The sequence below is a fragment of the Pelecanus crispus genome, chromosome 8, assembly GCF_030463565.1.
Source record: "Pelecanus crispus isolate bPelCri1 chromosome 8, bPelCri1.pri, whole genome shotgun sequence".
Lineage (NCBI taxonomy): Eukaryota > Metazoa > Chordata > Aves > Pelecaniformes > Pelecanidae > Pelecanus > Pelecanus crispus.
The window spans coordinates 49,015,341-49,036,185 of record NC_134650.1 but is presented as its reverse complement, the minus strand read 5'-3'; the positions used below and the strand labels follow the sequence as shown (position 1 = coordinate 49,036,185).

Here is a 20,845-nt window from a genome sequence, read left to right as displayed (position 1 = left end):
ATGAGCGACCTTCAGAAGTTCATGCAGGCCCTCCCCAAGCACCTATGGGTTTATTTTCTTGCTTCTCCCAGCTGGGCCTGTCTCTTGCCATGCTGCAGCCCTGCCAGAGTTAAATGTGGCATTGGGAGGCCTCAAGGATGATGATGCATGTTCTGCCTAGCAACAACCCTGAAGCTGACGCAACCAGAGCTCTACCCGTAATACTGCACATAGCAGTGGGGTTGGGGGGAGGCCATGGTGGAAGCCTGCTGCCAAGAGGGGAAGAAAATGTGGCTCTGGAGACACAGGTAGACCCCGTTACACAAGGCTGAGAACCTGGCCAGAAGCGGGCGGAGGACAGAGGTGTACAATGGGGTCAGTGGGCTTCTCCTGCTATTACTGTGCCTTTCTCCTCTCTCTGCATGACTCCAGTCCTTCTCTGGAAGTCTGCAGCCCCCCACCACCTTGCGGTGCACAGAGCCTCCCAGGGCTGAAGCATGAGCACACAGCTCAGCACCTCATATTCTACAAATGCGGCCAAGCCACCACTTGTATGGTGCGGTGAAAGAGGTGGCTGTACCTTGCAGGATCCATTTGTCCCAGCAAGGCAGCTGCCTGTCTTGCCTGTCAGGACCTCTGCACCCCACTAGCCCTGACTAGCCTCCCCCCCACTGCAGTTTGCTCCTCTGTCTCAGCAGCTCTCCCACACAGGTATCTTGTTGCATACCTCTTCAGCTCCCTCTTTCTTGTGTAGCTTGAGCAACTGATTTTTGTCTCTTCCCAGTGGAAGGAGAAACTGGTGATGGCTTTTTGGTACTGCCTTGCTCTGGTACCAGGACTGCCTAGAGTCCCGTTTCTGTGAACAGAGGACAAGCCAGCAAGAGCAAGCAGTTCCCTCTTCCAGGACCAGCCACAGTTACAAAGCAGGACTGACAAATGGCTGCTTGAGTGCAGTACAGGCTCAAGCATCACTGCACTGACAAACCTGTGTGTCAGGCTGTAGGTAGGATATGCACCAGTAGAGTTCTGCCCATGTGACCAGCACCCCCATTCAGGGTGCACTGCTCCAGGGACAGACACCCAACTGGTACTCTGCACAAAAATCCACCAGGGTCAATAACAAATCACTTTACTAGTTACCTCTTCAAATTTTGCTTTATTTTCAGCAATTTCTGTCTGCTCCTTTCTGATACTGGTACAGCCCAAATCAGTCCAGGGCTGGTATCCACAAACATGCGTGTAGCCCAATCTCTGTTTGGTCTCTGCATCTCCAGTTGAATCAGCTTTTAATAACCAAATATGTGATTTTTCTTTTCTTTTTTTTAAATCAATTTATTGATAATCTCTCATTTAGATGAGCAAACAGCCATGAAGCCTCCTTGGCTCTCATTAATTTTGTGACTGTTTATCAATTCCCACAGCATATTTATCTTTATAACACTGCAGCAGGTTTCCTGAAATGCAGACCTTGTCTGTTACAGGTCAGGTCACCTGGGCACTCTGAAAATGCACATATTCACAGTTAAATCTGCCTTGTGGTGTGGACAGGGCTGCTGTGCCAAACCTACATATATCTTCATGAGTCTCTGGTCAAACCATGATGATGGTCGTGCCTCCAGCAATCTTAATTGCCCAACATTCACCTGAAATGTAGCATAGCACCTATTAGCTCTTTGCATAATCAGAGCAGAAAAATCAGCTCCAAAAACATGCAGCTAGGTTCTACAAAGCTGTGCAAAAGTTGTGTTTAAGAGCCAGAAAGATGGCACAATTCACAGAGTGGCTTAAAGCCAGTAACTGAGTGACTCAAAAATATACAGTAGCTATTTTATCTATCTGCCTGTACTTAGGATCAATTTTGATTTGATCTCAGAAATAAAAATCTGGAAGACATTAAAAGGCAAACTGCACAGTCTTGCCAGAGATGCCTCATTCTAGAAAAGTAGCCTGTGTACAGCAAGCAGTTTGCATGCTGCTCTTGCCACCTACGTGAGCTAGGGTTTGGAAAGGGGAGCACTGGCATCTGGGACCAGTCTGATCTCTGCACTTCTTTTCAAAGTGGAACAAGGTGGCTCACACCACGCACGCAGGGTATTGTAGTAGGCACTGTGATACTCTTTCTAGACTCCTGGTAGAGCTCTCTTCTGCAGGCCCTGGGCCAGGCTGAAAACAGCTGCATTAATACATCTGCCTTAATGAGCACTATCTCCTACAACGGTGATTTCCATCTGTCAAGAAAACTAGGGAATGTAAAAACCAAATGCTTTCTAGACCATGGCATCTTGTGGGCCTCCCACAATACCAGTGTCTGCCAATGCAGTGCTGCAACCTGATACCAGCTATGCTGGGCAATCCAGATTGCTCTGCCCAGCCACCGACCATTGCAGCACGGGGGAGAGGAAGGAGGCCAGCACCTACGAGCGCCCTTGCATGCTCCGTCTGGGCACTAACTCCCTTGCAAGCATGCTGAGAGACACAGAGTGTGCTCCAGGTTTGTGAAGGGTTGGAAGTACTGGTGAGCTACAGGCCCAACAGCCACAATGAAAAACTTGCAAGCCCTGTTACAGATGCTGAGAAGAACGCTCCACAAAGTGAGTGTTAGTGGCTCCTGGGTACAGGCACAGTGAAGAGAAACACCTCGTCCAGCCTTGCATTTTGCTTATATCCAGGTAAACATTATGTAAGTGCATACCCTGTGTTTGAGTTATGACGTCAGAGACCTGAGCTGTTGCATGCTTTGTTGTGGCACCTGCCCCCTGGATGGCCTTGAAGCCACAAGGACAGCGACCAGCCAATGGGGATGGGATGGAAAGGGGCACGGTGGGTTTGTGGGGCAAGGTGACGCCATGAGCTAGCAGTGAGTGGGGTAGGCGGCACCAGGCACCTCCTTCTCTCAGAGCACAGGCAGGCCAGCCCCTCTCATGACTGAATTTGAGTCCCAGTGATGGAAACCCACCAGCTGCCCAACCAATCTGCTTCAGCAACAACTGCTCATCTCCTTACAAAGTAGTGGAGTTGATGTCTGTGGGAGAAGTATTGTCTTGTTTTGGGGGTGCCTGAATCACATCCCTTTTGCTTCAAGCTAAGCTCACTGCTTCCTGACCATGCCAACAGCACAGAGGGAGAACAAAATATTCCCCTCCTCCTGACAGCAGCTTTTTACAAGTTTGCAACTTCTTAGGACACCTCCCTATTAACAAGCTTGCAAGTTGTTAACAGACACCTGCTCTGTCAAATGAGAGGACTGGGATCAATCTTTTTCTCATAGGCTGTATTTCTAGACCTTTCTTTTGCTTTCCTCTGGATCTCCTCCAGCTGATCCACTTGCCTCTGGAAACACAGTGTGCAAAGACTGGAGGCCTAACCAGAGCCGAAGGGGGGGTGGGCAGAACTATTTCTTCACATGTCCTACATGTGACATTCCTGTTTATACACCTTAGCAATGTTAGTTTTTTTCGCAACAGGATGACATTGTGCACTTGAGTTCAGTTTGTCATTCCAATAACCTCCAGTTCTTTCCTGCAGCGCTGCTGCATCGTCATTGTCCTGTGCTCATTGTTCCCGTGATTATTTATTTACGTGGGACGGTCAATAAATCTGGCTGCGGTGTTCAGCAGTGATTGTGCTACACCTCCCAGCTACTTCACACTGGAGAAATACGAGGCAGTTCATGACTTGTTCCTTCCACTTTACCCTCCGAGTTCCCAGGGAGGGCACTGAACCAGGTCAGAGCTCTTGGCCCATGGCAAGCCAGGCCAGGCCCTTCCCTCCCCTTAGTGCAGCAACAACATCAGGAGCAGCCAGAGACAGAAAAGCCCCCCAAAAAAACCAAACCCAAACCCCAAACCCAAACTAAAAAGAGAAGCCAAAGCAGAGGTGAAGATTAATAATGGTGTCCTCAGCTTCCTGTTGCTCTCTTCTGCTGACTGCTACTTGTTGCAGTGAGAATGGGAACTCAGAAGATGATGCTGACCAAGCTGTGGTACTTTGAGCAGGAGTGAAGCGACACAAAGCATTTTTTTAACAATTGTCAATATAGCAACAGAAATGGAATAAGACTCACTCAGTTCTACAATACCTTGAAGTTTGTACCTCACTTGTTAGCAGCAAACACTCTAGTAAAACATCAAATGCATCACCAGATCAACAGAGCAGTGCTTCCCAGCTCTGTCTTTGAATAAGTAATTCCAGCACATCACAAATTCCAAAGAAACCTACAGCTCAGGTTGCTGGATGACCAGCAGCAACACTCTGCATGAGAAACACTTATTTCATCCCTTCTTGTGACTCATGATTATTCAACTTATTCATGTCCCTCTCAGGGCAGTTAAAAGCTCTATTAAGCAAAATGGCACTGCCCATGATCCTAAAATTATACAAAAGGTTGCTAAAGCTTTTAAGCTCATCCTATGCATGGCAGCAAGGAGGCCTGGGTTCTGGCACATGAACACGAGTGATGCAACATATGCACACTGAAAGGTGTGTGCAACAGCCTCACTGCTGAGCATCTGCACTATCTTCAGAGTCCTTGTCCTAAGCTCCCTATGGTCTCCCCATTTACTAACTTACCATCATCATACAACTCCTGTCCCCTCTATCTGAACTGGGGGTTTGAACAAAGAGTTCTTTTGTTTTGCTTCTCTCTTACTCCCAAATGGTAAATTTTAAGACAAGTTTTCAGATCTCCTGTCATTCATGGAGTCAGGCGAAATGTTGACGAGAGCCTTTTCCTACAGTACTGAGGTGCAGAAGTACTGCAGTTTATAGGCTTCTCATGGTATCAATCTATAGGGTTGTTGCTGTTGCTCCTGCAAGGACAGAAGGGTGAAGCAATCTTATTGTTGCCACCAATCTTACAGATGGAGGAAATGTCTTTCTGCATCTTAGTGACAAATTTGGACGTCTTGGGGCACATATTCAGACACCATGTCTGAGACCTCATAGTGTAACCCTGTTTCCCCTAAAAGTCTCTGCTTTCCTAAATGCAACAAAAGTATTTCTTTGCAATGCTAAAGCTTTTCCAGGCAGTGTTTGGTCAAACTCTTGAATAAAAGCATTCACTCTGGCTGTGGAGTTTTCTGTGCTTCCCTCTGTGTTTCCAAATTGTCCCGCTGTTTATTTTTTTCCCATGACACACAGCCTTTCCTGAATCAGCTCTGCCCTTACCGGCCCTGAGAAATGCTAACATTTGTGCATGGGTGAGATCTTGGGCACTTGCCTTCACTCCAGCAACCACCAATAAACAAAGGAACAATTCATGGCCTCCTCTGCTGGAAGGTAGTGGCTGTGCTCAGCATCTCCTGGGATGGGATGGCAGCCAATCCCACTGGGCAGCAGGACATTATTGTGCACGGAAACGGGGCAGCCAGTAAAAAGGTCACATCATATTGTCTGAAGTGGCCTCCAGCAAACAGACACGGAAGAGGTCTGTTTGGTTTTGTATGGATAAATATAAGATAATGCATCTAAAGAAAATTACCTGAATGTGGCCTGCAGAGGGCTGAACTGGAACCTGGCAGTTGCACTGCAGGACAGATCCCAAGGTGTTGGTGACTGTCCTCTGGAGACATGGGCTCTGCACGCTGGGGCAGCTGGAGAAGCAACAAAATGCAATGCATTGCCTGGAGAGGCACAAGACAAGGCAGAGGCAGTCATTCTGCTGTGATATAAAACCCTGGTGCACTCGTGTCTTGACTGCTGTCTGAAGGTCTAGTCACTGCATCACAAGATGGATTTAGGGGAGTTAGGGAAAGTCCAGAGAAGCGCAGCTGAATAAAATAAAGGGAATGGTGCCACTGCTGTGCAAGGAGAGCCTGAAAAAGCCGGGACTTGGGTTTGAGACAGGAACAGAGGGGCAGGACTGAGGTTTAGAGAGGCACGAGGTGGCAGACAAGCTGAATGCAGAACACTCACCAAAACCCACCGCACAGGAAAATGTGGCACTTATGAAAACTAGTCAGTGCTCAGTTTCCAATAGGTACAAACAAGTACTTGTTACATGGCAGGTGGGGAACTTCAGGACCTTGCCGCCACAGGGCGTCGTGGGGACAGTGTCCGTGTGAACGGAACGGGAGCGGGCACACTGCCAGGCAACAGGTGCCGAAGGGAGCGGGCCCCGACGCACCTTCTTAACGCCTCCCTCGGGCGGGGCAGGACCCGGCCACGGCCGGAGCCTTCACCGCCCCTGGGAAGGGCCCAGCAGGGCTGAGGCGAGCCCCGGACGAAGGGGACAGCGATCACCCCAGCCCGCGGCGCGACCCCGCACCGCGCCGGCACTAGCCCCGAGTCGGGCGCGTCGCGGCCGGCCCGGCCCTCCGCCCCTAGCGCCGGAGGAGCGGGGCCACGCCGGGCCATGGCGGAGCGGAGCAGCCCCCGCGCCCCGCGGACGGCGCGCACCGGCGCGGGCGGGCGGTGAGGGGGGGGGCAGGCGGCCGTGAGGGGCCCGGGCGGGGCTCGGGCTGGGGCGGACAGGGGGCGGGGCGGGCAGGCGGCCGTGAGGGCCCTGGGCGGGGGGCGGCCTGGGGCGGGCAGGCGGCCGTGAGGAGCCCGGGCGGCGGAGGTGACGGGACTCGGTGGGGCGGGCAGGCGGCCGTGAGGGGCCCGGGCGGGGGACGGCCTGGGGCGGGCAGGGGGCGGGGCGGGGCTCGGGCTGGGGCGGGCAGGGGGCCATGAGGGGCCCGGGCGGGACGCGGGACGGGGCTCGGGCTGGGGCGGGCAGGCGGCGGTGAGGGCCCCGGGCGGGGGGCGGGACGGGGCGGGGCGCAGGGAACGGCCTGGGGCGGGCAGGCGGCCGTGAGGGGCCCGGGCGGGCCGGTGCCAGCCCCGCAGCCGTCTCGCTTCAGCGCCGTACCGGGAGCAGGGCCGGAGGGGCCGCCGGGGAGCCGCGCCGCCGCGCCGGGGCTGCTGGAGCGCCGTCGCTGCCCGTACCTGCGCACAGGCAGGGGTGAGCAGGGCGGGAGGGGGCCGCCGGAGCCGCTTCCCTTGCCCCGCTGTAGCAGACTGCCCGGCCCGGCTTCCCTTCGGGCCGCCCCTCGCAGGTGCCGGGGAGAGGCTCCTTGCTCGCCGCCGCACCGCTCGGCTCGGCGGCCCTGCGCCCCGGCCACAGACCCACCTTCGCCCTTCCCCTTCCAGCCTGCTGCCAGATGGTGGAAGCGCTGCTCGCCGTGGTGGTCCTGGTCTGCAGCTCCGTGTCCGGCGGCTCGACGGGAGGCTACACGGGCCTTCCCAGCCTGGGGGGCATCTACTACTACCAGTACGGCGGGGCTTACAGTGGCTTTAGTGGAGCAGACGGGGAAAAAGCCCAGCTGCTCGACCAGCGTTTCTACCTACTAAAGTTGCCAGTTGCAAGGGCAGCAATGGCTGTGGGAGGGTGTCTCCTGGGCTTCTCTTGCATTCTTATTTTGGTTGGTGTTCTACAGTTACCGTGGCATTTCCCAGCATGGCTGCTACTTGAATGCATCCTGGACATAGCAATTGCAATTGGCATAGTGCCTGCTCTGTACTGTTTCTTCCATTTTCTGCTGGGCATTTACAATTCATCAGTGTGCAAAGAGAGGGAGCAGCTTTATCAAAGCAAAGGCTATCAGGGCTTTAGGTGCAGCCTGCATGGGGCAGAGATCGCTGCTGGCCTCTCAGGCTGCGTAGCTGCCATGGCCTACATGCTTAGTGCAGGCCTAGCTGCCAGGGGGTACAGAGCAGTTCACAAACTGAAACAGAAGCCAGTACAATTATATGAGCTTTAGAATGAGTCCTCTGCTCCAGTAGCGGTCATGATTTTTGCCAGCCTCCTTACTGAGACAAAGCAGTATGCTTTTCCTTGCTTCTGGGCAGTGCATCCTTAATGCTGCAGCAGAACACACACTGCGAGAGTATAGCTCTGAACGTGGTAGAGTCAAGCTGTTCCTAACCTGAATTTGCATTATTGAATTATTAGTGGACACAAAGTCCAATGGATTGTCTTCAGTTAGTGGCTGTCTCTTAGTAGAGAAGGACTGTCCTCGCGTAGTTGACTAGCAGGCTGCCTGCTTCACAGGTAGCCTTTCCATTCCCTCTGTCAGGTGTCTTGTTCTACTGCTACCACACACTTCTGCTGATGAACAGCTTGCTGTAGCTGAAACTGTCTTTACAAAGGGCGTGTGACTGTTCACTGAGAACAGTCTCTTTAAAAATGAGTGAGTGAGGCCCATGGTTGTGGCAGCTAATTACTGCTTGCTTGTAGGTCTCTTGGAACTAACAGGGCAGTTTGAATGTGGCAGCTATAGAGCCATCAGAGAATCCTGAAACTTGCAGAATGATGAAAACACTCAGCCTAATTTCTGACACAATGCCATTTCAAACTCTCCTGGAGAAAGCACATTTTTGTATGAAATGGTCTTTTATGTAACTTGTATACAACAGCTGTGCTTAAAAAGATGCCTTGAGTTGGGATAATCAGACAAAAGCTTTAACAGCTCAAACAGGTGGTTTAAGATAGAAGTATATTGTTTTCAAAATACATTTTTAATGTACAAATTGGGGAAATGAGATGCTGCTCTTGTATTTATATAAAAAAAAGGTGAAATTTAATTTTCCTATAGAAGTTTAAAAAAAAGTAATGGAAAAGAAAAGTAGCACTAGAATCACAAGGTCATGCCTCAGAATGAAATGTCATTTCAGAGCAGTGCCCACTATGTGCACTGTCCATATGAAGATGGAACCACACCACTGGTCTCACAGACCAGTTCTGCCCATAGTACCAAAAACCCAAACACCAAACTAAACATACCAGAAACATGCTTTGTCTTGGATATATCTCCAGTTTCACTAGCACCAGTGACTAAATCTTCACAATTACCAAACCATGGAACACTGTTGGAACTAGAAATACAAAAGTAAACCAAATGCTAAATAGGAACACACCAGGTACTCTGGGGTTTGTTTGATTTCTCCTCCCTTTTAGCAGCTAGATGCATTGAGTGTTTCAGTGCAGGGATTTATGTGGACAGTCCACTGCGGTCCTACTTCTTTTAATGATTCTGTATTTCCTGCTTGCTGCAGCTACTTCTAGAGAGCCACACAGTACCATTTTGAGCAAGTTCACAGGGCAGGATTTCTCTGGCAGGATACAGAAAGCTGGCCTAATAACTGGTATTATGAATCCTACCCTCACAGTGTTCTGCAAACAGCTTTTGTATGGAAGGCTGATGAGCAAAGTAGCACACAGAGCTCGAGAAAGGAGACCCTATAGCACAGCTACAGCTAGCCACAACTATGTTTGACTGGGATATTGCACAAATTCCCACCAGCGCAGTAACAGAATCAGAATATATAGTTAGATGAAAGTAAAAATCTTTATTGCTAAAGTCAGCTGAAAAGTTGATGCAAAAATATTCTTCCTTCCTGGACTGCTCTATACATCTGAATAAAGAATCAATGGAATAGTGTTTTCCAGCAATCTTACGTTATTTGCCTCTCCAAAGCAATACAAAACATAGGCCACAGTGCTGAAGGTGCATTCATTGGACAATCTACTCCCATACACAATAAAAACAGGGATTATTATAGGTGCATGCTAGAGTGGGATACAGAAAATATTCTCCTTTTTAAAATAAAAACCATGAAAAAAAGATTATTAAATAAATGGTGCACTGCAATATTTCTTTAACATGCACTGGGTCGTATGAGCCAAGTTAAAAAAAAGGTAACATTTTAAAATGTGAAAAGAAGAGGGAAAAAAATACACTTGAGTCTTCAGACAGCAATGGAACAGCAGACAGTGACTGCACAAAACCGAAGAGATGAGCCTAGTGCCTGAAGGTGGCCTTTGGCAAGTGACGTGAAAGCCATCACCATCTGGAAGGAGCGCAGAAACTCCTGAAGTCCAAGGGCCGTAGGTGTGGCTGAATGTCCTGTGTACTAAAAGGATTTCAGGTGTCACAGCAGCCTGTCCCCGAGAAAGGGAAACACTTGCTCTTCCTTGGAACAGGATTTTACCCTCCCATCTAGTTGAGGATTCTGATGAGGTCCCAGCAATCTGGCGCTGCCTCCGCCAGGCCTGTTCCTGGTGCTGGGAGCAACTTAGAGGCTATCCCTTATCCTTAATATTTGGGCCCCAACTACTCATCACTGAATATAACCTTTATGGGCTCCTTTTGTGGAAGCCTTTCTGGACAGGAGAGGACAGACAGGTCAGTGCCTTCAGAGTACCTGTTCTCGGGGAGCACGCTCCTCAGCAGAGCCAGAATTACTGAAGAGATGGACATACCAACTCACCAGCCCAACTTGATTGTGGCTGCATGGAGCATGGCAGGTCTGGCATTGCTCAGCAGGGACAGAACAGCCTGATGACCCCACGCTGAGAACTTCTCTCTAATAGCAAGTCTGTTAACGAATGGGACATTCCTAGTGATGTGGCTCTGTGGAGATGATGTATCTGTGCAAGAACCGCATACAAAAATCAGGAAAGATACTGGAGGAGAATAGGAAGAGAACTGGGAAAACACTTTCTATCCCCTGCTTTGAGCCCTTCACTAGACTTGCCCATACATACCTGTTCCACCTATAGCAGTGCTCCCAGGTAGCTTTTAATCTAAGGTGGTGGTAATAAGTAAGGTGAGGAAGACAAAGGAGAAGCTTGCTGTCTCTAGGGAGCCAAGAAAACAAAAAGTGGTGGTGGTGGAGGGAAGCACTCAGGCTGTGCTGCCCAGGGTAAGACAACAGTTCATAAGATCAGCTTAAGCAGAGAAAGCTGTGGACTCTACCTAGTGTAAGAGAACAAGCCATATTCTGCCATGACAGTTCACACCCATAGAAAATAGGAGCTGGCTGTATGAATCTCCCTCTCTGCTTCAAAAACAGAAACAGCACTGGAGAAAAATGTTAAGTAGGAATCCCTTGCATTCCATTCTGCCACCACCCTGAAGAGGAGCAGCTCAGAAATCTGCATGCTCCATTGCAGAGCTCTATTTTACCTAGTCCTTCCCCACTGAGCTAGGGAGAGCCATTCATGACTAACTCCCTGTGGCAATGCCAACTGGCAAGGACACACTGATTTTCCTCATCAGTGCAAGAAATAGAGACCTGATTTGCATTAACATCTGCCACCCTCCTAGTGCAAGGTTTGTCACAGTCTTATTCAGAAAGAAGAGTGTATATCTGCATCAGTCCCATACTGAACAGAGGCTGCTTTGCAGCCCTGTCAGGTATCAGAACGTGTTGGGCTGGCCACAGGTATTTGGTAAAATTATCACCAGTGACAGAATTAAAAGTTACAGTCAAATACATTGGCATGAACCTTTTCTGCATACTTATACAAAGAGAACAAGAAAGATGTTTGGGGTTTAGTTTTTGAATCTTTTCTGCTGTTGTTTCTCTGCCTAAGGGATTCAAATGCTGCTGTTTCTGTGATTCGAAGAATTAGCTTTTCTCTCAATTTCCAAATGAAGCAGGCATTTAAACAGCCAAAATTTGTGAGAGTTTAAACTTTGGAAAAAGTTGAGTTGTTTCATGATTACACTGTAATTAGCACAAGGTATAGCCTAAAATGTTGCGCTCTCATGCATGGTAAAAATACATTTTTTTCCTAGTGAGAAGAAATTCCAGGTGCTTTGAAATCTCAGTAAAACTCAGATTTTGTCAAAAGATCTGGATTGACAGAATCCCACAAGTAGTCTGCACAATATTTCCTTCTGAGCAAGGCCTGAATTTGATCCAAAAATACACAACTCAAGCCCCTCGGAGCTCTTGAGAAGACACTTTCAAGTTTTCTTCATAAATATAATTAATTAAGAAGAAAAGGCACTAGCCCACAATACAGTCAGGATTATTGCACCACTGACATGACCGGGGCAGTTGCTGTCCAGCTCTCTGCCAGCTAAGGAAGACAGATCTGCACACTACAGGGGCAGTGGTCTCTTCACAACCCTTACACAAGATGACAATGTAAGCAGCCAACTTACACCCTGCACCAAAAATCCTAATGGAAACACAGTGCATCTGCCGAGTGCAGACTGGCTAATACACCATTAGTGGGACTGTTTTAAACATGTTTTCTGTGCTGATAAAGATGTTATTAAGGTGAAAAGTTCCATTTTTCCTTTTGCATTGAAAACTAAGCAGAAACAAGTATGCTTTCACCTTGTTTGTGGCCAAATTGGGCACGTACCATGAAATGCAGGTTGCTGTGGATTTGGAATATGACTCCTGTTTCAGAAACAAGCAAAGATGCTGTAGCTGACAGTGCAGAGGTTCATGTTGGTGGAACAGAGCACTGAATGCTTCCCCAGCATATGAAGGGCAGCCCTACTGCTCACTAGCCTTAGAGCGGCGCACCACTGCTTACAGCTTGGTTTCCTCTTAGACTGAGTACCTCAACGAACCAAGCATGAGCGCTGGGTTTCATCCCATGTCTTCTGGATACAGGAAGCCTGCACTGTGAAGCATCCACGACGGAGGTGGCCAAGTTGCTGCTGAGCTGGGTCTGTGCTCTGCAGCCAGAAGCACTAGCTCTACACATTACCTTAATCAATCAGTCCAGAGCTGATCTTTCCTATGCTCCATGTAAAATGCATCAGTATGGACCTGCTTATCATTCAGCTGTGTCTTTTCTCATCCTGCATAGGCTGATCCCATCATAACCCTCGCCCTACCTTGCACCAGTGCTCATCAGAACACTGGTACCCTGAGTCCTCCACTACCCTAACAATATCCATTGGGAAAATCCCCCAGCACATCTGCTGTGGAGTGCTCTCTCCCCTAACCCTAAATAATAAAGTGCTGTGCTGAAGGGGAGCAGAACAGCTTAAGTGCAATCAATAAAAGTGCTTGCAATTAACGTAGGAAACCATTCTTGGGTCAGCTTCATTGCAACTGGCTGTATTCTTTCAAGGAATAACAAAGTCAGGTGCTGGGCAGGGGGTGGGGGCTGCATCAGAAATATTCACAGGACTCCAAACACTGAACACTGCCCCCTCAGCAGCCTCTTCACCCCCCACACATATGCCAGCCCCTTTCCTGCAGAGCTGGCAGAACCTCAGGATTCAAGGAGTTACAGGCAGGTGTTGGAACACCTGCCTTCTTCTTAGTGCTTGCACAATTTCCAGACAGTCCTTAACACAGAGCTCAGCTGCTGGTCTGAGTGCTCATAGAACAACTGAGACTCTACAGGGAAAAGTGGACAGCCCAGACCTTAGTACTCCCAATTCTTCCTCAGCTCCATTAAGGAAGCAGCAGATGCCTGTACTCCTTGCAGATCCCAGCTTGCCTTGGAGGGCAAGATAGCCCTTATGGGTCAGAGCTTCCTGGGACAGACAATGTGGGAGCAGTAGTTGTAGGGTTACAAAGCTGTGTCAAACTCCTCTGGCAGAGCTCCTGCATGTTCCTCTTTCTTTTCCTGATCTGCTCCATTGTCCTGGTGCTGCTTCATTTGTTCCTTCACTTCCTCCTCCAGATCAGGTGGCACCACAAATTGATCCTCTGGCTCCATCTGGGATGGAGCAGCAAAATAGCCTGTCTTCTTCTTGGGTGCCTCTGTGGCTACTTCAATGAGGTTGAGGCTCTCCTCCAAGGGCACTATGGAGCCATTGGAAAGCTTCTTTCCATATAGACAGCATGTGGAAAGAGATTTTTGCAGTTCACACTTTTCCTTGACCCCTCTTTGCACAGTGTTGCTGTTTACACTGTTCTGTCTCCGAATGATGAGGACAAGCCCAGAGTCATCCTCTGGCCCTGGCGCAGAGGAGCTGTACTCTGCAGCAGGAGTTTCAAACTCCAGGCCCTTTCCTCTACAGCAGTGGATGTCCACCTCTACCTCCACTTTACTGCCATTTGTCATCACACCTTCCACAGGCTGCTCATCATCGCTATCCAGACCATTGTCAGACTGGTTGCTAGAGAAGGTGGCACTGGAAGGTTGGCGCTGAAAGATGCTCGAGGGGGGCACAGGATGTAGGCTGCAGCGTCGCTCCTGTCGTGGTAGCAAACTGCCATCAAGACCAACAGCATTGTGTTCATCTGAAGCAGTAGAGCCCACCTCACTGCTAACCTCAGAAGCAGAGAGTTCACTGCTGAACTCTGAAGCAATTCCACTGCTAGATGAAGGTGTTGCTAGCTTGGTGGTGGTGGAACTAAATCCCCCAGGACCTGGCAGAGTGAGGCCATGCATCTCACATGTGCAGTTGTCCTCACTGATGTTCAGACACACCACCATTGCACCTACGTTGTCTTGGCAACCGTAGCTTTGGGCTAAAGTGCAGAGTTTTTTCGCAGCAGCTAGCGGGTCATGTAGGTGGCGCACAGCTGAAACAGCCTCTGTGTAAGAAAGGTGTTCCCAGAGAGCTTTGTTCCCTAGAAGTAGCAGCTCATCTTGTACAGTTAGTGGAAAGGAATTGACATGTGGTTTTGGCAGGATCCAAGGATGCAAGTACGTGCAGCCCAGCATCCGAGTACAGCAAGTCACACCATTGACCTTATTGTCCTGCAGACAAGACAAACAAGGCAGTAGCGTTAGATCTGCTATTAGATCATTTGGAGAGCAGTCTTTCCCCTGCCCATATACTGGTTTGGAGCCTTGAGAAATGCCAGTGCACAGCTACAGTATAGGAGAAAGGGATCTAGGCCCAGGTACAACAGCACAGGCATCCACTGTACCTGATCATCAGGTATAGTAATTGCCCATCACCCATGCTGGCAATAACACACTTTTATCCCACAAGACCTATTGCCACATTTTGAAGAATTGTAGCAACCTATTCTGAAATGTGCAGCTAGACTACCTGCACCACATTGATCAGAGAATCAAACTCATGAGTCCTACATTAAACTTATTTTTTCAGGAAGAGCAAGATAGTGACTTTTTACTTTCTCATTGCAAGGCAGATTATCCAGACGTTAAATGATTTCTGTGTATTTTCTGAACTATTTCCCTCTTTATTAACATATAACTGCATTCTGAAGTGTGGATACTGCATCCTGAGGAAAAAAAGAACAAGTAGGTATTTCACACTACTGCTGTAACCTGGAGGTATTACCTCCTTCCTGTTCCTGCTAGACAGTCCCCTGGCCAACCTGGCACTAGTCTCCTGGACAGAAAATTGCCCACAGCCCTCGGTCCCTTTTCCGAGTCAGTGCATACAGAGTACACAGCTTCCCTAGTGTTTTGAATTTAATTTCAGTATTCTTAATTCCTGTATCCTCTGGGTGTTAAATGTTGTCGCTGCTGCTGCTAAGTATTAAAAACCAGCAGAGGACACATGCAGGGAAGTCTCCTTAGACCATGATTTCACTTTTATTTTTCAGAATCCGTTCATAAACCATTTTTTGAACCATTTAACGTGCTAATTGATTCCACAGTTATTTTTAGTCAGAGTGCTACGGAATATAGCACCTTGCAGAGCTATAACATGTTAACAGATTATCCCTGGCAGAAACACTTTTATCAAACCACCTGATACTTTTTAAAAGACCCGCTGAGCATAAAACTAATACAACTGGCATTGATTTCTCACATCTTCACCGATGACGTTTTTTCCAGTTCTTTGGAACTTCCCTGTTATTTCCAAGTTTTTAGAAAGTTAACCTTTAAAGAGTTCTCCAGAAATCATTTTAACACTTTTGCATAAAACTAATGAACATTTCTTTTTTGTGTTAAAATTTTTACCTGTAATATACTTTATATCCACGTTCTGCATATCTCAAGGGCCACTAATCCTGTACCTTCACTGAGTAAAACATGGAAGAAATCCAAAGAGAGGTAACTTGAGTCATACTTTTCAAGAAACATGAAAGATATTTTGTGGGTTTTGAGACAAGATGACTTCCCAGGACCCGCTCTGTTCTTCAGTGCCTCCTCTCCACACTCACCCAAGTCATGTACAGTACTATGGACCTCCGCTCCGTTAGCTCCGCACCTATTTTCTTTCCTCCCTCTCTCCCCAAGCCATCCTTGGCATCCTGCACCTGTAATTCTCAGGTCATAATGGGTGTTTTAGGAACATGCCATTCTGAACAGCTAATAGGCAAGAGAAGCAGAGCAGGAAACAACAGACAAGTCACTCAAACACCTTCATGCCATCCTCTCCCCTGTAGTATTGTGCAGGCAGCAGAGCTCATATATTTGTACCAAGCTTTTACAGGAGGGTGGAAGCTGAAGTGAAGAGGGTCCAAACCAACCTCTGTTATAATGGCTTTTTGCTCCTTGACTCTCTTGGCTTCTTCTGAACATTGTTCAAGGCTGAAGACTTTGCAGAGAGGCAGTGGTTTTCCACTTCGGCACAGAATGGCTTGGCATGTCCCCACATTGGCCACCGTCAGAGAAAAGTTGCTGGCTGGATCAGCCACATCATGATGAATATAGCAAAGGACAGCAGAGCAACCCAGCTTCTGCCCAGCCATGCCCAGCTTCCTGTTGGAGGAGAAGGTGTAGGAAGGCTCCAGACTCCGGTGACATGCATTCTGGAAGGCTGCCTCACCCCATCTAACACATTAAGTGATATACCTATGCAGGTCCCACCCGGACCAGCTTGCTCACTGTCCTACCTGTGGGAGACCAAGAAGGTGTTGGACATGAACATGGTGTCTGACTGCTGTACCTCCTCCAGGAGCACATCGGCCATGGTACACTGCAGCAAGCGTGGCAGCTCCTCGTTCTTGTCACCATCAAACATGCCATACACAGCCTCCACCCCCTCTGCAAAGTTCCCCAGTGCCAGGGATGACACACACAGCCTGTGAGAAAAAGCATACAAGCAAAGTTAGTATGTCTCAAAAGATTATATGGTCCCCAAAACCACAGCCATCAGGCACCTTGCCGTGAGTGCTGTTCTCACAGAGCAGCAAAGCCACTGTCCCTACAGTCACTGCCCCATGAGATGTACAGCTGCAGTTTATTATTGGAACTCCCTGACCATGCTCAGGAGAGGGCAATGGGCACAGCTGGCAAGAGAAAGAAAAAGCATCTCTGCGAGGGTGGGAAGCAAAGTCCAAGCATCCCAGGATATGCATGAAAACTGAGGGAAAGGACAATGCGGAGGCTTGAGTTACCAAGACTTAGCAAGAGATCCGGAGAGACAGAGGGACGGATGAGCTCTTGAGCAAAACAAGTCTGTTTGGGTGCTTAGCAGTGCACTCCACCTAGCACCCTGAGAAGACAAAGTGTCAGCATCCAGCAGACCACAATACTCACTTATTTCTTTGGCCTGCCATCTCAGCTACTCCATGACTCCAGAAGGTAGAAGTGAGTGCCAAATCTGCCGTGAGGGAGGGTTTAGCATCAATCTTCAGTGTGGTAATGTGACTACAGAGAGAGAAGAACAGAAGTCATTCTCTCCTAGACCCCGCCGAACAGCTTGTGGCCAAAGGACCTTGTCCAGTCTAAGACTTTTAGACCGCACCCTATGGAAAGAACTGCACCAAGGAGAGGAGTTTAAGGTCTTGGCCTCCTGGAGATGTCTTATGCCAGAGACAGCTTACGCCAGAGACAGCTGGGAGGACTTCATACGACCTGAGAAATGATTTGCTTGCTCTGACGATTTGGACCCAGACTTTCCCCTTCCTACAAGACAGAAAGCTTCAGCTGCCTCAAGCAGGGAACATTATAACATTATGCAGTGCTGTGATACACGCTTTACTATCCCATTTCCCCTCCTGGGAAGGGTTACCCTTCCCTGTGCAGGTCACTACGGGGTTTGCATCTCCATGCCTCACCTGAAGATGTCCAGTGTCTTGTGTTCTAGCACCAGGTTTGTGTTTCCACTCAGGTCCAACTCTTGCAAGGCACCTGGCAGTGCCTCAGGGATTAGGATTTCGGTTAACTCATTGCAGCTCAAGTCCACAAACTGCAGTATCAAAAAAAGCACAATGACAAAGAAAATATTCTCTGTTCTCTCGTGTGATCAGTTTCTTCAGTGCTCCTTTCAAACATCGCATGACCCCACTACTGATTGTATCCCATAAACAGATCATGAAAATGGGTCTGACCTATCAGTAGAAGAACTATTTATAAGCAGCAAATACTTACAACCTGCAACAGCCAGGACTCCAATACTGAAAGAATAGGTCACACTAAAGATAATAGAAGGCCTATATATACAAACCTGCCTAGCTATGTAACACTCCCTATTGTCTCAAATGGTAAACCAGAAATACACCAAGTCAGAGACAGATGGTAAAGATGAATGAAAGATGAGTCATCTTTGATCAGCTCTGAAGGGCGACAGATCTAGAATGCATATTCTGTGCTTTCTTCTCAGGTAGATCAAGCAAAATGCTGGGGTCTCAGTTCCTCTCCTAGCAGTTACTCTTCATTCTCCAACCCAGACTTTCCCCGGATACCTCTTTACCTTCTCCATAAGAATACCTGAATACGGGGCAAATGCAGGATCTCTGGAAAGATACTGATTTCATTAGAGTGCGCAATAAGTGTATGAAGTAGCTTGCAGTTGGCCACTGTTGTGGGAATTGTTTTCAGTTTGTTGCCACTCAGATTCAGCTCTTCCAAGTGCTCCAGTTTACTGAGTTTGCTGAAAGGGAAACAAAAGAATACCACATCTTACAGGCAAGAACTTGTCACTTTCTGAATCTGTAGATAAGGTACCCATAGACACTGCCCTTTGAGCTACATTTCTAATTTATTGATAGGCAACCAAGAGTCCTAAGAGATGCTCTAACAAGAGCTCAGGGTCCCCAAGCTTGGCTTGGATTTATACAAAAGACAGATCCCTTCACCCTGACTTCTAAAGCACTAAAGCAGAAGACAGTAGTGCCTTAATTTTAAAACTGGCAAAAAAAGCTAAGCTGTGTCAGTATACTCTGTAAGAATAAACAGATTTACATGAAAGTGGTTGTTTAGCCTGACCAGTACCAGGAAGAATCATGACAAAGCTTGCACAGATGCAATCAATGTCAAGTTAATTGTGCTGACATAATTAATAAAAAAAAACCACTTAGTTTTTTTTTTGTGCTAATGTAACAGAATTTGCTGTTTTTTATGAGACTACACATAAGCTGACACAGAAGTCTACCAGTATAGCACTAGCTCTCTACTATATTCCAAAGAAAATATATTTGATACCCCAAAACTGGATTGCGGAAGATACTGAAAAGTAATAATGAAGTCCTTCTAGTAGCATTCTGTGGGGAGGCACTTTTGATTCAGTGACAGTCAATAGATCAGTGATTAGTAAGAAAAATACATACTTACTCACCAAATTATACCTAGTAAAATTTGCAGATAAAAAATATGGTGGAATCTCAGTTTCAACATATAGTTATATGAACTATTTGGTAACATGAACTTACCTTAAGAGCACGTGATTTAAATTAGCTAAGTAACATTATGCGCATAGGAACTCGTACAAGTCACAATTAGAGAGGAAACAATCCTCAGAGGCACGGCTCTGAAAAAGGCTTCAGTCAGATGAACAGGTACTCAGACCAGAACAGTGTATAAAGATATCACCAGAAGGATACTCAAATAGATGCTCGCAACCAACATTATCTGCTTATGATTTTCAGTAGAGCAGTGTCCAAGTTCTGCTGCCTACATAGTGACAAAAGCATTGAGAATTTTGAAAGGGTTCAGAGGAACCCCTCCCCACATACTAAGAAACTAAAAAGGCTGAGTGTATTTATCATTATGCATAAACAGCTGAAGTGTTCTTAAGCTATGCTTGGAAAATCATAGAATCACAGGATGGTTTGGGTTGGAAGGGACCTTTAAAGATCATCCAGTCCAACCCCCTGCCTTAGGCAGGGCCACCTTTCATTAGATCAGGTTGCTCAAAGCCCCGTCCAACCTGACCTTGAACACTTCCAAGGATGGGGCATCCACAGCTTCTCTGGGCCACCTGTGCCAGCACCTCGCCACCCTCATCGTAAACACCATTTCTTCCTTATGTCCAATCTAAACCTATCCTCTTTCAGTTTAAAACCATTCCCCCTTCTCCTGTCACTCCAGGCCTTGGCAAAATGCCTCTGTGGGCCTTTCTTATAAGGCCCCTTTATATACTGAAATGCTGCAAGGAGGTCTTCCCGAAGCCTTCTCTTCTCCAGGCTGAACAACCCCAACTCTCTCAGCCTTTCTTCATAGGAGAGGTGTTCCAGCCACCTGACCATTTCCGTGGCCCTCCTCTGGACCCACTCTAACAGGTCCACCTCTCTCCTACTGGGGACCCCGGAGCGAGGTGCGGTGCTCTAGGTGGGGCCTCATGAGAGTGGAGTAGAGGGGGAGAATCCCCTCCCTCCACCTGGCTGGCCACGCTGCTTCTGATGTGGCCCAGGGGATACGGTTGGCTTTCTGGGCTGCAAGTGCATGTTGCCAGCTCATGTGCAATTTTTCACACACCAGTATCCCCAAGTCCTTCTCTGCAGGGCTGCTCTCAATCCATTCATCCTCCAGGCTGTATTGATATCGGGAATTGCCCTGACTCGGGTTCAGGAGCTTGCACTTGGCCTCACTGAGCCTCACGAGGTTCACCTGGACCCACTCCTCAAGCCTGTCAAGGTCCCTCTGGATCACATTCCTTTCCAATCAACTGTGCCACAAAAAAGTATCTGATACTATGTAGTTTTCATACTTGAAAGACAGAGCGATATACTGCTAAAAAGAATCAGATAACTAATTCTCACTGAAAAATAAGATGCAGGTTATATAACTGAGAGCATCTGGAATAACTTAGTAGGAACATATGGGAGTCTCCAGCCTCTTTTGAGTTTCTACACTAAGCATAGATTTATCTCTATTTCAACTCCAAATCGTAAGCCTGGTACATGAATTAATGGATGAAATTATATTGGGCATTAATTCAGACAAGTCTGATTTCAGTCTTGCCAGAAGACCCTCAAAGTGAAAAAACGCAGCACAGCAAGCTGCATGCCAGTAGCATTGAAGTTG

General features: G+C 47.9%; 2 protein-coding genes across 2 annotated transcripts in view; one reads left to right on the top strand and one right to left on the bottom strand.

The window, feature by feature from the left end:
• On the top strand, positions 1–7,721 carry MARVELD3 (MARVEL domain containing 3). Its single transcript, XM_075714819.1, has 5 exons — positions 1–48; positions 734–792; positions 6,259–6,390; positions 6,822–6,922; positions 7,111–7,721. Exons 1-5 carry the CDS (start codon positions 1–3, stop codon positions 7,719–7,721), a joined length of 951 nt encoding a protein of 316 aa, XP_075570934.1.
• A 999-nt stretch (positions 7,722–8,720) lies between these two features.
• The window catches only part of PHLPP2 (PH domain and leucine rich repeat protein phosphatase 2), a 43,006-nt gene continuing 30,881 nt past the window's right edge, over positions 8,721–20,845 (bottom strand). Inside the window, exons 14-19 of the mRNA XM_075714868.1 lie at positions 18,311–18,473; positions 17,659–17,789; positions 17,138–17,248; positions 16,492–16,680; positions 16,126–16,357; positions 8,721–14,431 (exon numbers count right to left, since the gene is read on the bottom strand). Coding sequence (XP_075570983.1) covers positions 13,292–14,431; positions 16,126–16,357; positions 16,492–16,680; positions 17,138–17,248; positions 17,659–17,789; positions 18,311–18,473 — 1,966 coding nt within the window. The 3' untranslated portion in view covers positions 8,721–13,291. The remainder of the gene's footprint in view (positions 14,432–16,125; positions 16,358–16,491; positions 16,681–17,137; positions 17,249–17,658; positions 17,790–18,310; positions 18,474–20,845) is intronic.